The following is a 17,734-nucleotide window of genomic DNA, read 5'->3' as shown; positions in this document are numbered from 1 at the left end:
CTGAGTAGGTCCAGAGATTTATGTCTCTGGTAGGTCCTTTCATTATTTCATGTCCGAAAATAGCCAACAGAATTCTTATATTTAAACTGTCAATGTAGCATGATATTGCAAATGCTTTAAAAACATCTCAAAATAGCAAGTACTTTTCCACATGCAAACAAAAATGAGAAATTTGAAAAAAAAATCAAAAACCAATATGAAGTTTATACTAGTCAGAGTATCAATGCATCGTTCACCTTTACGCACGTGTATATCTGCTTAGAATGGCCTTGGAAAGGAAACGAGTCTTGTGATTTCCTTTCAAGATATAAGATATCATTTGATGAACACGACCTTTGTGCAGTAGTCAAAATGTAAGAAGAAAAACTACATGGCACCCAGACCGCCTTGCTTATATAACCGAGTCTGAAACAGAGTAGGATTTTTGACATAATTCTGTTGAAGCCCATAGACTCGGTCCAAAAATTTCGTCAACAACTGTGAATTTAAAAAAAAGAACTGAAATGACGAAATTGACGCGGTTCTGTGATGTAGTGGTTGTTTTATTGGGCCTTTGCAGCCCAACTTTTGGTGGGTTCAATCACCGAGTGATCCCAGCTTGCGATGAGAGCGAGGATGTATGTAAGTTCGAGTTTGACATTAGATACAAGTTTTCTATGGTGTATTACTTCAATGGATACTCGACGCCCATCGTGATTCGCAACGGGACGATGATGAAGAGATCTGTGTACAATAGCGAAGAATTTACTCCCGTTACCCCACGAGGTGAGTCAATCTGGCTTCTCTCTCTCTCTCTCTCTCTCTCTCTCTCCCTCTCTGGTTTATTCAGCATTAATCTGGTTTTGCTGTTTGTCAGTCTGCCTGTCTGTCTTTACGCTTGTTTATCCGTCGTCGTATGTACGTCTGTTTTTGCTCTCTCTCTCTCTCTCTCTCTCTCTCTCTCTCTCTCTCTCTCTCTCTCTCTCTCAGAAAATAAAGAAACTAATCTTTGACAGCAAGTACAATGTTTCATGCTGACAGACGTTTTCAAACTTGTTAGACCGCCATTACTTATACACTGGACTGACTACGGTTTCGTCCGTTTTTCATGATCTTGACAATGAGCACACGGCGGGTGTGACCGGTCAGCAGAGGATGCTCACTCCTCCTAGGCACCTGATCCCACCTCTATCTTTTTAGAGGTCCGTGTTGCTCTGTCTAAAATTCGTATTTCGCTTTATGGATTTTCGAGATGGTTGTCAGTTTGTTACAGTCATTTTTTATGAACCTAAAGAAACACATTTACCACTTTTCTGTATTCATTTTAATAGCTGTGATCTACCAATCATTAAGATATCGATTACGATCGATTCGACGACGAACTGACTGTTTCGTTTTTGAAGAGAGTTCCTGTTGATAAGCAAGTCTTTATTAGCGATTTAAAACCACAGATATCCAATGTCATAAAAGCGACGATCCATATAACACATGTATAACGAATTTTCATTTGAATTAAAAAAAAAAATTGTCAATCAAAAACGTTTCTTGTTTGTATTTTATGTATTTATTCATAAGAGTGGTTATCATGCAGTTCCACGCATCTTATTATGTCGAGAATAAAATAAATACCAGAAAAATATTTTTGAAATGAAACCGAAAATCACAGGGAAAGGAACAAATTTTTATTTTATCGTGTTCCAAGTATTGTATTTATGTATTGATATGAACATTTTCAATATCTTTTGCTGAATATTTCTGAATTTGCTTTTTGAAGTCCGTGAGAGCAAGTAACAACAGTGTCCATGTAAATCTTTCCACAGCTCTCGAACTAGACAGAAACATTCTTAAACCAAAAATCAATATTTTACATCTTTTTTTTTGGTCAAACCACTGACCTGAACCTATTAAGTACCGGTATTTGGTTTTGTGGTCATGTCCTATATATACAGGTCTTTCAATGCATGGGGTAATAAAAATGCACTAGGTAAATGGCACACGTCTTGAACTCCTTTACAGGGCTGGCATTGTAATTGTTAAATTGTTAATACCTATCAATAAGGCAACATTAACCAAAATTGTATGTTTAAGCTTGGTCATGCGATCGAAACCAGCCGAGTTTTACGTTTGCACCAACAGGCTATATGTATTCTTATGTATTCTACCCCCCCCCCCCCCCGTTCCGACGCCTATGATACAAAATGCACAGAGACTGTCAGATGGTCGACAAATTAACCATCATATCTGTCAAAAGTTTTGAGATATGACATTTTCAGCTGTAAACTATTATCTAGTAAAGAAAATATCCATATATTTCTCCTTTTGAATTTAGGTACTTTCCTATATTTTTATTTAGATGCCCCCTTCTAAAGGAGATCTATACGGTCTGAAAAAATAAATTGCCACGACCATTGATTTCTCTAAAATACAGTCGTGTAATCTCTCAATTACTCAATTACACTTTAACGAACTAATCATTGAAACGTGACCGTCTTTAAAAACTGCGCACTTTTCTTGTAGCTAGATCCCATGACAACAAATGTGCAGTAGTTAAGGTTTTTTTTTTAGAATTTTCTAGATGTAATTTATAAATTTGAATAAAATTGAATTAATATGAAAGTCTCTCTTCGAAAAAGACATTCTGTCCTAGTTATTTAAGTCTCTGGAGTTGATCATAATCTAAGTACTGCGCCAATCAAATACATGCATTATCTCTCTTTTGTTCACGGTTCTGTAAGGTGTCAATCGAAAACGTGACGTTGCTGTAACTTATAGAACTTCTTCTGGTCAAGATCTAGTAATTGACAGGTGCTTACAGGTTTATAAAATTCAAGATAAACATTCTAAATGATGCTTTTTAACAAAAGCTTTGCTTGATAGGATGTACTGGGGCTATAATTTTTTTATAAAAATGAAATAATACCGTTTTAAACTGCATTTTCTATGAAATATGAAGGAAATCAGTAACAAGTCTCAGAGTTTTGTCCATTTTTAACGAATGAAATATATTTAGAATGCCTCCAGTATCTCCAAAAACGACATTAAACAAATTTTTTACGTCCTCTTTAAAATGATGTCAAATTGAATATACATGTAGGTATCGGGAGTGCTTTTCCCATGATTTGATATAGAATGTCAAGAAACTGTTTTATTTTCTACATAATTTCTTAACAGCCTACATCACCCAATAAAATATCTAGCGACTGCTGATTAGATGAAAAAACCGGTTATGTTCTAAAGTTAAGATGGTATATACAATAGGATCGGGCACAAGTTCCGTGAACTTAAAACGCTCTCTCATGTGAAATTGCTGACACAAAATTTACATTGGTTCGAAAAAATGACAATATCAAATGTCATAGTAGAAGATAGACATCGACAAAAAGAAAAAAAAACATATGATAAGTTTTTAAAATTTTGACAATATTAAAACCATCCAGATATCTTTTTGAAATAGCTGAACTTTGAAGAATAAATTTTCATTTTTCTGTTATATTGATGGAGCTACATGTATCTCCCTATAACAAATAGTGCCGACACTGTGTACATTTTCTACATTGGATATATATTTTACATTGAATAAATCATTTCGTAGAATATTATATTTTACACAAGAAAAAAAGTAATGATAATTATGCATCTTCTACTTTTCCACATGGACATAAAGGACTATCAATAATTTTATATCTACTATATACAGCTCTCTTAATCGTTTTTTTAATGTACTATCGTGTTGAAGCCCAGTGATAAATACATTCCAGTAACGTTTTCCGTATGAAAAATAGGAGGTTGGGATATAAAATGCAGAAAACTATTCTTAAAAGATTTTTACTGACGTGTGTGGGTTTTGTTTTATTCCTCTCTTACACACCATTCTACTAGATGTAAAGAAAATAATAATCATGTTTGAATTATTTTTATTGTGATTTTTTAAGCTACACGTACACTTTTTTAACTTTAAAATTTTCTATTATGCAGAGCTAAGCGAGATTTTGACAGTTGACGGGGTCTACAAACTTCTATTCGCCATTAATGGAGAGCTTCCGGGCCCGCCAATTGTAGTTTACGAAGGACAGACGGTAAGTTCCCTTAAAATCTACATATCAAAGAGTAATTTTATTCTATTTTTTTTTCTACCAGTATTGTTTTTTTTCTTATTTTTTTTGGTTAAATATCCATATTTGTGGATGGGTCGGTTGGGTGATAGGAGCAGCAAGTAATACTCTTTGATTAAACTGAATATATATTTTAAAACAATTTTGTATTTGATATATATATATAAAGAAATTAAGATAAATTTTTGTCTATGTGTGTTTTATACCAACAAACGTTTTTTTTTTGTTTCACGTTTATTTTTGAACGAGGGAGGGGGCGTTGGGGAGTGGGGGTGGCAGAATTTAAATTTCTGTTGCATTTGCACCAACAGCAAACCGTGGAATCGTCATTGTCCGTGGGGGACCAATGTTCTTGGCTTTCGTGGGTAACACTTGCACCCAAATTTACATCCCCATGAACCTAGACACGATCATTAATTTTGTTTAATATTTATCAAAATTTTCCCGATTACGCTGCCAATGCAATTACGTCCCCACGAACCAAGAACACTTTGGCTACTCAGTACTCACGAACATTGACCCCACGATTAAAAATGATTCCACGGCATTTTTACGCAGATTGAAGTCAGTGTGAAGAACGGGCTATCGAACGAAGCCTTCACCATTCACTGGCACGGCATGATACAGAAGAACACCCCATGGATGGATGGCGCTTCCATGGTCACTCAATGTCCCATAAACCCTGGTGATACCTTTTTATACAGGTAATTAAGAGGGCTCCATTGTTGTGGCCAATTTTTAGACTGCATTGATCTCTTTTAGAAGAAGAGATCTGTATAAAAATACAAAAATATATAAAAATGCGCAAATTTTAAAGGTAAAAAAGTTCTCCAATCTTTATTTTGAATATTTTTTTGATAATATTTCTATAAAGATCAGAAAAAAAGGTTCCACTGTAGAAAAAAAAAGATTTAATTTTGTTCTTCCCTCTTGATTTCGGCAACCGACAGGTATAAAGCTGAACCCCGCGGAACCCATTGGTACCACTCCCACCAAGGAACCATGCGGACGGACGGGGTGGCGGGGCCGATCATCGTCCTCCCCCGGAACAAGAGGACCGACATACCGGAAGTTGAAGAGGAATTCATTCTGATGATCCAAGACTGGAACCGGAACTCTTCGTCACTCGAGAGTCACGTGATTCAACACTTCAACATGCACCTGTAAATATCTTTTTTTATTAAATCAATCAAATAGACATTAAATTTTTATTACAAACGAAAGCGGAGGGAAAATTTTAATTTTACGCAATGAAAAAAAAAACCCAGATAATTATATAATCTTTTGATCTTTGATATTTATAGTTTAGAAATTAACAATTAATGGTCAAGGTGTCATATGGAAACATTTCAATTTATTTTTAACTGATAATTCATTATCACCCCTATTAAGTCAAAACGCAGTGCCATCAATGAGTCGAACACGTTAAAGTCAAATCATTCAAGCATTTATTGCATCTACTTTATTGCATACATGTACATATGCTAATATAATTTTATAAAACCGATACAAGTCTATGATGTTTTTTGCCTGCATGATATGATAATTTCTTATTAAACAATTACGAAATTCGTACTTTAAGTGCACTAATATTTCCCTAAAATTATAAAATTGATTCATGGCTAATTCTTCAAACTGTGATATTTTACAGCTATTCTAATAACTTCAACTGTACGACCGACTGTTACAAACCAACACATTCTGTAGACGGTACCAATATGGGGGTGGTGCCATTTCACTCCGGGCTGATCAACGGAAAAGGTATAATTAAAATTCTTCTGTTCATATAATTACTATCAATGCATTATAAATATTGCATTATCAGGATCCTACATTCAATGTTCACTCATAGCATGTTACTTTTTTGTATTGATTAGAGTGAAGTATCATCTGATGTAAAATACACCCCTCCCCGTAAAAAATAATAATCGTTACAAAAAAATTATTAAAAAAAATCTACAGTTACAGGCTTACAGCGTATGTCAAAAATTGTAATCAATCCAAATATTCTGAGTTACGTTAGACCACGAAAAGTGTTAAATAAAACACGTGCATGCATTTTCTCCAATCAGGTAAATACGGGCAAATTGATATTTTAAAAAAAATAGTTCTTGGAATTTCATCATGCTTTCATTCATCATATCATTCGTCGAGCATTAATTTATTCTTAAAACAAATTGAAATATCAAAATAATTTTTTCGTTGCAATTTTTGTAATAATACATTGTATGCAATTAGTAATATTTCGAAAAGTTTCAGCTCATAATGCGTTTAATATATAAACTAGCATAGACACTGAACTTTATTGTACAGCGCGCTATGATATAGGGTTCCCTTTATGCGTTGTTGTATACACTGTGACTGTATAAGTCTGCTTTTGACTATAATTCCTGCTTATCGCCCAGGAAAATATTTTCTGAACTTTATTGTACAGCGTGCTTTTATATACAGTTCCCTCTATGCATTGTTGTATACACTGCTTTTGACTATAATTCCTGCTTATCGCTCAGGAAATTTCTCCTTTTTTTCTTCTTCTTGTTTTGCACAGATTACGTGTAAATATCTCCTTTGAAAATCAAATGGTTTTTATAAAATTAATGCTTACATGAGGTTATTTTTATGAAAATAAACTACATATATATTTCAATCAACTTGTCTTGCTTCAATCAATAGTTTTGGCATGCTACATTTTGGCATCACATTACGTATACACTCAAGTGCCAAAAGTGTGTCAACATTTTCTTTTTCCCCTATATATTTGATTGAAAACAAGGCTTACGTTTAGACGGTTTTCTGTTGTTATTCTTTGCCTGATTTTGCAGAAATTTATAGTGACTAAAAGAAGATTTGATTTGCCTTGTTTAACATGCATTGAAATTATTTTTTGACAACTCATTTGAAAAATTTGTATTTCAAACACAACAGGAAGATTTTTTAAAGAGCTCTGCTATTTAATATATCCTTTGCAAAATGTGAGTCGAAAAATCTTACTTTAAGTTGTAAATATCAAATTTCAGGACCTAAAGGTTGGAAAACTATCTTAATGTCAAAGAATGTAATTTTCAATTTCACGTGTGTATGACTGGGTTCATGTTACATTTCATAAGCATGAACATTACACATGTTACATTTCATAAGCATGAACATTACACATGTTACATTTCATAAGCATGAACATTACCCTAAAAGCTATTCGTCCTCACATCAAAATCGTGATTGGTAGTTTGAATTCAAGGTAATGAGGTTCATAGTCCTCCAACGCCTGAGCGACATGAACAGACTAGCGCCATTTTTTTTTAGTGGACTTATAAATCTTTTTGTCATTCATTTAAGTTTATGAGGTCGCGGCCTTTGGCAAGTACGCATGTACTCATCCGGGATTTTACAGGTGAACTGTCGTCAAACGAGGTTCAATGACATTAATTTTTTTTGCTGAGCCTATAAAAAAACCAAAAAAACAATTGTAGACAAGCTTGTAACAGGTGTAGAGATAGGACGTTGCCCTTTATAATCCCTATGTAAAACACCCGTAATGTTGGTTTTCATTTGTGTCATGAATCTATGAATGGATGTCGCCAGACATTAATTTTTCTTTCTGACCCTATCATGCTATAAAAAAAACCAAACAATTGAGACAAAGTTGTAATAGGAGTAGAGATAGGACGTTGTCCTTTAAAATCTCTATGTAAAAAACCTTAAAGTTGATTTTCATTTATGTCATGAATCACTTAAAATATGATTAGTCTATCGTTTGCTTTTTGCATTGGGAGACCTATTAAATGCTTGATATAAAAAAGATACGAATAGCTTGAATTTTAAAAAGAACGATTCATTTACTCTATCATTAAATACATCTGTTCATTCACTGTTACTGTTGGTTTTGCTTCCGGTAAATAGCAAATGATGAATAATAAGTTCGTCTGATGTTTGTACACATGTGGTGTTGGTGTTTTGTTAAATTGTTTTGAGTGCGATTGGACGGTTTCTCATTATTTAAAAAACAAAGAAATTGTAACTAGCTGATATCAAAACGTTCATAATACATGTATTACGAATCAAAATAAATAAAATACACATTTATGGTAATTTTAATTAAAAAAAAATGCTCAGGAAAGTGTTATAAAATGAAGGAGCATGAATCTCATTCCTTTCGTTTTCTTTTTCACATCCACATGTTGGGAAAAAAATCAAGCCAACTTTTATTGGTCGCTACTGGTATATAATTAATACAGGATGGTGTAAGTTTTTGAATATGAATTGATCAGTATTAATTTTAAAGAAGGTCATAAGATTAATATTTTATAATTAAATTTCTACAGGCCATTATTACCCAGATAAAGGAGAGGACCCATTAATTCCGGAACTGCCGTTAGAGACGTTTAACGTGAAACCAGACAAATACTACCGCTTCCGGATCATCAATGCCGCCATGTTGTTTTCCTTCCGGTTTTCAATTGATGAGGTATTCATTATCTGCATAAAGAACAAGTGCACTTAAGCTATAGAGAATGGGCCCTTTTTCAGTGCCGTTTATATGTAGAAAATATCAACAAATTGCTTTTTTCTCGTAATAGTTAAACACTCATAGATACTTCTGATTTATATGCACGCTTAAATTTACCAAAATTAGAATACAATTTAAAAAACTGAGTATTTTTAAATGCCTATAAATAATCTAAATCCGTAAAAATCGAACCGAACCTACTTGAATTGTGTCTATTTAAATCAGAGGGAGGAGACATTTAAATCAACATTGCTCTGTTGGTGGATCGATTGGCGCGTTTGCTGAATTATTTTACGTCTGAAAAAAAATCGAATGAAGCTTTGAAGTTGCATATTACCATAGTGACAAACAAACATTCCTGATCATACAAAGATGATGGAAAGCGATCTAAAACGTGTCAATGTTTTACAGTGAGCACATTTGACAAACGTTTACCTGTATAGAAACCACGTGATTGTTTGAAATAATTTATTCCATGCATGAGTTCAAACATGGGTCACGCAGGTAATAGCTTTCGCTTGCTAAAGGAAAAACCTTGAAATTTTCATACGTTTTTCATTTTTTAGGTACCAGCCTAACCGAGTACAAACTTCTTACTTTCACGGGAGTTTACTAAATGTATAATGCGTATTTTGTCTTTTCCACAAGTTTGTACTCGGTTAGGCTGGCAGTAAACAAAGGCTTTAAAATGAATGCCTGTCCTCGATTTACTTTACAAAATCACGAATGTCTGCTGACCCCTACTATGTTTTAAAGCTTCGTGCATTTTATATACAATAAATTCAGCGCTAAAACTTGTTAATTCTTATGGAATAGATATCAATAGATAATGTTAGGGGAAAAAATATGCTTAATTTGATTCTTCATATTTTCACTTTTCACCGGGGCCCATAAGTGCACTCGTCCTTTTTTGCATCTACCAAAAGGGTAACCCTATTGTACAGATAACTCCTCCTACAGTTTTCAAGATAAGAAGTTATTGTTTTCCAGATCAGCATGTAATAAATGGAAGTGAAAATAAAGATACCATTGAGCAGCTAAAAGGCTAAAGGCATACTACGCACTCCCCATTCCTCACCCGGATTAGAATTTTCCCGATTTTGAGAATGTTTTCTTTCTTTTTGCTTGTGAAGATTTTTTAAATTATATTGCCACACCCCTTTTAAAAAAAACGTTCCTGGAAATTACCGTAAATTTAGTAAATAAAATAAAAGTGGACATTCATCCAAAATGAGAGCAATTTACAACTATTTTCTATCGCTGAAGAAATGTCCCCATTTATTAGCTCTGCAAAATTTTGAGGAGATTTTGGTAATTTATATTTCAGCCGATTTACAATAACTACTTAGAGTTATTTCCCCAAGTGTGACATCAAAGTTCACGTCGGTCAAGTGTCGTCTGTCTCTTTAAAAACACCCCGGAAAAAAAACTACCTGAAATGTAATGTTTTGTTTACTTAAAAAGCATGATGTTCTTGAAATTACACAAGTTATCTGTTTCTCAAAAGTTTTACTTTGATTCTCGCGAGAAGGTATCCAGTCTAGTGAGATCGAACGCCATTGATGAATTGCATTGTGGGTCGAAATTTACTGACGCCGAAAAATTCTGTCGTACAAGTTTAGCTTTTTAAAAAAGCTTACCGTCTTTAGGACAAACTCTTAACAGCAATAAGATATCAAAGACAATTTAATTATTTTTTATATAAATGTCGCCTTCTTCTCCATGCAATAGCGTGCCGAACTTTTTTTAAAAAAAATATGTGTCTTTTAAGCGTGCGTGCATAAAATTGAAAATTATTTACAGCGTGTTATTTATTTGAAATCGACTGTAGTAGAAAAAAGAGATCTTAGGAAGGGTTGACTCACTGTAGTAAAATCAAAGTTAATACAACTGCATTCAATATCATTCAGTTTTACTGATATTAGTTTCACCGTATTTAATTTACAAACTTGTTTTCTGATATTAGCCACACCGTATGAAATTTCATTGGTATTTGTATAATCAGAACAAAAAGAAAAGAACAAATTATTTCAATAGATGTTACAGAATATTGCTTTTAACTAGTTAACAGAAAAATGAAAGCATGAATTTCACTAAGAGCCATTTTTATTGTTCTTTCGTTTTCTTACTTTTTAAGATTTGAAATCTACAAAAATTGTTAAGTCGTACGTAAAAACGATCATCAGAAAATTATCTCCCTTGTGCCGAACAGTATATCAACCAAAGAAATAAATGTAAATTTTCACATCATGTATTTTCTACTAATCACAAAAGAGAGGAAGTGCACAGTCCGGAGACTGTAAATTATTTCAACTCTTTATACCGTCTTCCAAGGAAGACGGTAATCAATGTGTAAAAATCCATTGTAATGCACTCGAAAGGACGATAACTCCGTTAGTCTTATGTAATGAAATTGCATTGTGTCAGCAGTATATTTACAATGCAATTACATAGTCTTTTATCTTATTCTCGTGAGAGTATGAAATGGGAAACCATATTTACAGGGAACTGCTGGTCCGATAAAAACAGGGCATTAATGGTCTGAGGCCAAAAAAATCCGTTGAATCAATGTGCAACTAGTCTGCGCTCGCTATTACTTGAATTTTGATTATTAATGCAAAAATACCATATGTTACACCGGGTCATTTTCTTGCTGAATACTAGTATTGCATATGGGGTACCCTCATTGTTCGGATAACTCCTCCTACAGTTTTCAAGATAGGGAGTTGATGTTTCGCAGATTAATTGTACATATATCAGAGATGAACATGAACTACTTTAGTTAATGGATTTTGATTTCCGATGATTTTTGAAAAACTCCATTTCTTTGGATAGGTAGTGTTTTTCAATTCAGGGTTGACAGATAGATTAAGTATAATGTTATATAAAAGAAAACCTGGTTTTCTGTCACATTGACAGCTTTTTGTTTGTCATTAAAAAATTTAATCATCTTCCAAACATTATGCAAAAAAACCCCAAAACATTCACCGTAAAAATCATGTAAAGCAATACTACTCGTACTGTAATTTACTTTGTAAAAATCAAGCCGCGCTTTCAAGGTGTGCAACACATCTATTTAACTTCATCAACTGAATTGGTCTTTTTTCAGCATACAATTCACGTAGTTGCAACAGACGGAAATGACGTTGAGGCTGAGAGTGCGCAGTCAATCATAATGTCAAGCGGGGAAAGATTTGACATACTCGTGAAAACAGATGGAAATCCAAGAAAGAACTACTTTATTCGCGCAGAAACAATCGAGGTTAAAAATAGACATAATGTGAGTGTCATAGAATAGAATACTTTTTTTTTTTTTTTTTTTTTTTTTTTTAGAAATATTTGCCTATTAATATAATTTATCGACTGATATCAGAACAAAAATTTAGTTTCAACACTTTCGTTAATAAAAGTATTTGAAAAAAAAGTTTAAAGTTTCCAGAATTTTTTTTTCAAGAAATTTTGTAAAGCATTCCAATTAATGCTATCAGTACTTATAGATAGATCAAATACTCACTAATCACGAAATACTGCTTAAAGAAAGAACAGTTCAAATAAAGCTTTGTTGCTGTAAGTTGCAATAAGAGGAAGAATCAGTATTTCATATGGACACACCCAATTTTCTGAAATCAGGAACCAAACAGACCAGGGCGTGTGACGGCGATACTGAGGTACGAGGACGCCCCTGAAGAACTTCCAAAGACAGAACGAGAAACCTGCACCCGCCAAAACGTCTGTAAAGTCCTCAACTGTCCGTACAAGTAGGTGTCAGTCTATATCCACATGCTATACAGTAAAAGGCGTATGTCATCGCTAAGTGTATTCATATGTGGACTATATATATCCGGAACAAGAGCCAATGATAGAAACGTGTGACTAACGTTGACTGGTTTAAGTGTTTTGAGATTCAAATCTAATTGTGCAGGGTTTCAGTTATCCCCAGACTTAATTAATTAGAGTTTAATGTTTTTAGTCAGTGTTATCTTTTTTTTTTTAAATCTTTAAAGACATTGAATTAAATTTTGTTTGTGAACTTAAAGATGTGGTCACATGTAATGGTTTTCCTGTTGACGCATTAATACAAATTATGATGAAGCACTTAGTCATTTCATAAATCGAAAACTACATTGATTGAACTATCCGCGACTTTACACAGTGATAATATTGATGTGATAAACATTTTGAATATCACACAATTTGAATATACAGACTCTATCCATCGGAGGCTCACATTAGATGTTTGTCAACTGCTCACTTCCGGTCTACGCAGGAGATGATTAAAAGACAACCGGTTCCTCTTCCTCCGCGAGGCGAGGACATTCGGGAGGATTTTCTGAACTTCCACTACGCTGGTATCTATACATTCAAGTCTGTGCATGAATATACCAGGAAATGTACGATCATGTTTGTGTGATTTCGTTGATGTAAGAAATATTTATACCAATGAGATTGATAGTCATTGTAATTTTCTTTTCTTTTAAGGATTCAAAGGAAGTCCTTTTATGGCGGCCATTAACGGATATAAATTTGAATTCCCAACATGCCCTCCTCAGGTAATTTATTTTTTGCTAGTTATCGCTCAACTATATTCCTTACATGGCTTCCCACGAGAAGTGAGAAATACCAATTTCTAAGTATGGTTACCAAACTGAACACAGATGCTGGTAATAATGAAATATTATCAAATCTTAACAAGGTTGATTGTGGCAGGTAATGTCCTCCTTCTCTCTCGATGTTTGTTCAGATTTCTCAAAAATTAGACGAACTATCTGAATTATAGAGAATTTAAAAGTGAAAGCCTAACCGATAAGCATCTATTGTTGAAGAGATTTAAACACACGTGTCTTTCGTACACTGAATATCGAGCCCACATGCAAAAACTTTACCAACAATCCGTGTAATTCTGTTGGAATATTGTCAACTTGAATTTTTTCGTAGAATAAAAGTATCATTTTTACAATTCTTGCCTGATTTAAAAACTTCTACCCACAGATTACCTATGACGTCCCGGCGCGCACCTGCTTCAATGACTGCCAAGATCACGACTGTGGAGAGTACTGTGAATGTACCCACACCCTGAAGTACGACCAGATGCCCCTCAACGCCGGCGTACAGATGGTTCTCGTCAATAATGGTATCAGCACCGATTTCACAGATTTCCCTTAAAAAATGGACGGCGAAGCCGCTCTCTCGTGATTTAAATTGACGCACCGGTGTAGCAATATCAACCCGATCGTGAAAACAAGAGATTAAAAAAGTCGTAATATTTCAAAAACCAGTGTGGATAAAAAAGTAACGCACATTGAGAAATAGTCACTGTGTTCGATGGAATGCTAAAGTAGCAGTTAGTATGATTTGCGCGAAAAGCAAGGTCTTTTCTTATCTCACATTCATTGTATTAGAATCCCAATCAACATTTAACATTCATTACGTAAATAGCTGTTGATTAAAAGTAAAAAAAAAAAAGTATTAAATTAAGTACTTTGTCGGTAGGGCATCATTGTAAACATATACACCAAAAGTTTGAAATCAATTCTTCGAATCATAACGGAAAAAGTATGAAAACGAAGTGGGGCCACAAAGACAAATAAACTGCGATAATAGCCCACCCACTCCCTTTGGTTTTACTGTAGTGGGGAACAAAAAACCGACAGATTGACCTTGCCCTCATCTTTTTATGAATGCCATGTTTTTACATGTTTATTGTATAAAAATACTACTCCATCATTTTTTCAAAGCATGATGTGGTTTTTTGATGATTTGTCATTCATTTTAATTATTTTTATCAAATCAGATGAGTTTGCTGGAGCCACAAACCATCCGATTCACATTCACGGACACCACGTGCACATTCTCAAAGTCTCCTACCCGGAAGTAGATGAAGAAACCGGAATAATTGTCAAGGCGACGCCCGACATTAGATGCGCCGGAAAAGATTGTAAATATCCAAGTTGGGAAAAGGAGGAATGGGCAGGGGGAAACGTCCCGGACCTAAATCTACGAAACCCGCCTCTGAAAGACACCGTTGTGGTGCCAAGAATGGGTTACGTTGTTCTCCGATTTCCTCTGGACAATCCAGGTATCTGAAAAATTGTAAAACCGCAGTTGAAATTGTTTTTTCTCGTTTGCGACTTTTGTGTTTGGTGATAAACGTGATAAGATCCTAAATGTCGTCAGAATAATTTACTATGCTGAAATTCTGTCATGTTTTGCAACCTTTTGCAAAGTACTCGTGGCCATTTTATGGGTATATCTATCTCCTTTGGAAGAAAAGCTCTCAGTCTGTATAAATCTATATAAGAAGTCTAAATAAATGTAATTTTAACTTAATAAAAGTTTATACCTAACAATTCTTTTTGTTTACGAGTGATGTTATGGCCAAGCCTCCTTGAACTTTATACTTTTGATTTTGTTAAAGATTTTTGACTTAGTTTAATGGTTTAGAATTTGCTTTTATACATTCTGAAATTATATGGCCATCGAATATTGAAGAACCCGCTGCATTAATCTTTCCTGGGATAACCATTTTGTTTGTTCTGAAGTTGATTTATAACCCCCTCACTCCCTACCCTAACAAAAAAAAAATTACCGCAAAATTATGAAACTATAAAGTTATATCTTATGAACCATCGGATTTTTGGACTGAGTTGAATGTTTTGTTTGCTAGGCTACTGGTACATGCACTGTCACATGGAGGCGCATCAGTTAGAGGGAATGACCCTGATCATCAAGGAGGGGCTTCACTCTGCCCAGAAGAAACCCCCGAAAAATTTTCCGACTTGCGGGGACTTCACGTGGTCGTATGAGGACTACAAGGAAATTGTTAATGGTCCCATGGTTGCTGGGTTAGGCGCCGTGCAACAAGATGATGGTAAAGTGTTTATTCTGAGCAAAATTCAATATATGGAGAGAGAGAGAGAGAGAGAGAGAGGTTGCTGGGTTAGGCGCCGTGCAACAAGATGATGGTAAGGTGTTTATTCTGAGCAAAATTCAATATATGGCGAGAGAGAGAGAGAGAGAGAGAGAGAGAGAGAGAGAGAGAGAGAGAGAGAGAGAGAGAGAGAGAGAGAGAGAGAGCGAGAGAGAATGGTTGCTGGGTTAGGCGCCGTGCAACAAGATGATGATAAAGTGTTTATTCTGAGCAAAATTCAATATATGGCGAGAGAGAGAGAGAGAGAGAGAGAGAGAGAGAGAGAGAGAGAGAGAGAGAGAGAAAGAGAGATAGAATAAATATTGCAGAGAGACGACAGACAAACACTTGTATCTTAAAGATTTACTGGATCCGTTCCTGATAATTAGTTTCTTTAGTTTCAGAGAGAGAGAGAGAGAGAGAGAGAGAGAGAGAGAGAGAGAGAATCGAATATTCCAGAAAGACGGACAGAGAAACACTCAGATCAGATTATATGAAAGTTTCACAATTGCCTTAATCATTTTCAGAATACGACAACAAACAACAGCAGACGGCCACTAAGACCAAGAACTCGGGACCAAGCCTATCACAAACATCGGAGACGGTTCTCATTGTCGCCCTTTGTGGAACTCTTCTATGTATCGTTATCGGTGTAGTCAAAGTAGTCCGCAGCAGGTCCAAACATTACGTTCTATGCCAAAAGTCCAATAGCAGTGGTACCAAGAGTATCGCCTCAAGATTGTGTGGAACCGACCGTCAGCCGCTCCTGACCTCCAAAATATCAGAATCATCTACATAAATACATACAGAATTATATTTTTCGTCCATTTTAACCTTCTAACCTTCTAACCTTTTTGATTTTTTAAAATTAAATTTCTAACTTCACATCCGTTATTTGATGAAAAGAACACATTATGAGGTTGTTTTAAGTTTCGGAAATAAAGATATTCATTTTCATTAACTGCACATATATTTTCGAGGGAGATAACCACCATGCTCTTCTTGATATATGCCCAACAAATGATAAGTACTTGTTTAACCAACTTTGCTGATTCATGAAATTGAAGAATTTAACCAATGATCTATGAAGAAAGTTCGGTGGTGCACAATTTAACCATCATACCTGTCTTACACATTAAGATTGGATTTGCTAAGCTTTAAACAATTATATTAATCGATAAGTTTTGGCTTTTGAATTTTGATATTTTATTTAATTTGTTTAATACCTTTATCGGAACTCTTCTTGTAAGAAGATCAATGCAGCCTTAGAATGGACAAGACCATTTAGAACTGTAATTCGAAAAGTAAAATTCTATTTACAACATGCTGCCAAAAAACAACAGTCCAGGTAAAGGACATGAAAGGTCAAAAGTCAACACAGGTATGCTTAAGAGGGCTCGATCGTCGTTGTCATTTCTAGACTGTATTAATCTTCTTTAGAAGAAGAGTTTTTTTTATTAAAATCCATGCATAGGAAACTACTCGTATTGAAAAGGTAAAGTATATAGATTTTTTTCTAGCTTTACTCAATAACATTTCATAGCAAAAAAAAAAAATATTCAAAAATTTTAAGGTAGATCTGATGGTCAATTTCTTGACCATCCATCCTCCTTGAAATAACACGAGACGAAAATTTGCCTTTCATTTAACTTTAATGTGACTGAAAATTAACTCTTATATGCCTGAACTGTATAGCTTGGCCATTCAGTCATCTTTTCAGACCTTTAAGTTGATATAAATTTGACTGGATGGCAGAACTTCATCTGTGATGGACATCTGTAACAGAAATGTATCATGTGTGAGAAAGTTTTTCTTTAAATAACTAGTGTTTGAATAATCAGTTGTGATATTTCTGAAGTTTTCATGAAATCCAGGTTCCTGATTGTGGTAGTGAATGGAAAAGCGCATGATTTTTTTTTATAAAGATATACTTAAAAGGGTGTAAACAATTTATTCATTGTAATTGGACTTTCACGATAATAAGTGAGAAAATAATACTGATTTTCCGTATCATGCAAAATGAGCGAACGAAACCCATGCAACTTACTGCTAAACCTAATTCAAATAATAAAGTATCATATAAATATGATTTGAGAAAACCTAAATGCACGCTATTTGCAACTCGTAAATCTTGTGCAAGATCCTAGAGAAAGACAAATTGGAATTTAGTTCAAATTCAGAACACGTGTTTCAATAGAAAAAAACCCAGAATATTAAATGTTTGATGAATAA

The 17,734-nt window shown here is 34.4% G+C and overlaps 1 protein-coding gene and 1 long non-coding RNA gene across 2 annotated transcripts; one reads left to right on the top strand and one right to left on the bottom strand.

Moving 5' to 3' along the window:
- The first annotated feature begins 7 nt into the window (after positions 1 to 7).
- LOC128163157 (uncharacterized) lies at positions 8 to 16,957 on the top strand. The gene is made up of 14 exons (XM_052826689.1): positions 8 to 765; positions 3,955 to 4,055; positions 4,650 to 4,795; positions 5,042 to 5,254; positions 5,743 to 5,852; positions 8,411 to 8,553; positions 11,705 to 11,875; positions 12,226 to 12,353; positions 12,802 to 12,944; positions 13,075 to 13,145; positions 13,585 to 13,726; positions 14,387 to 14,671; positions 15,260 to 15,463; positions 16,030 to 16,957. Exons 1-14 carry the CDS (start codon positions 504 to 506, stop codon positions 16,299 to 16,301), a joined length of 2,391 nt encoding a protein of 796 aa, XP_052682649.1. The 5' UTR covers positions 8 to 503; the 3' UTR covers positions 16,302 to 16,957.
- LOC128163159 (uncharacterized) lies at positions 5,038 to 7,463 on the bottom strand. The gene is made up of 2 exons (XR_008240769.1): positions 7,273 to 7,463; positions 5,038 to 5,252 (listed from the first exon to the last, which is right to left on the bottom strand). It is a non-coding gene; the product is annotated as an uncharacterized LOC128163159 (long non-coding RNA).
- Positions 16,958 to 17,734: the final 777 nt, after the last annotated feature.

Source organism: Crassostrea angulata, chromosome 9, assembly GCF_025612915.1.
Source record: "Crassostrea angulata isolate pt1a10 chromosome 9, ASM2561291v2, whole genome shotgun sequence".
Classification (NCBI taxonomy): Eukaryota; Metazoa; Mollusca; class Bivalvia; order Ostreida; family Ostreidae; genus Magallana; species Magallana angulata.
This window is presented reverse-complemented; position numbering and strand designations above follow the sequence as displayed.

Bases quoted from the DNA above. Each gene is read 5' to 3' on its own strand.
- LOC128163157 (XM_052826689.1), top strand. From the start codon at position 504: ATGACGAAATTGACGCGGTTCTGTGATGTAGTGGTTGTTTTATTGGGC. The intron at 11,876-12,225 runs GTGAGTGTCATA...TTCTGAAATCAG, and splicing joins AGGTTAAAAATAGACATAAT to GAACCAAACAGACCAGGGCG. The intron at 12,945-13,074 runs GTATCTATACAT...TTTTCTTTTAAG, and splicing joins TCTGAACTTCCACTACGCTG to GATTCAAAGGAAGTCCTTTT.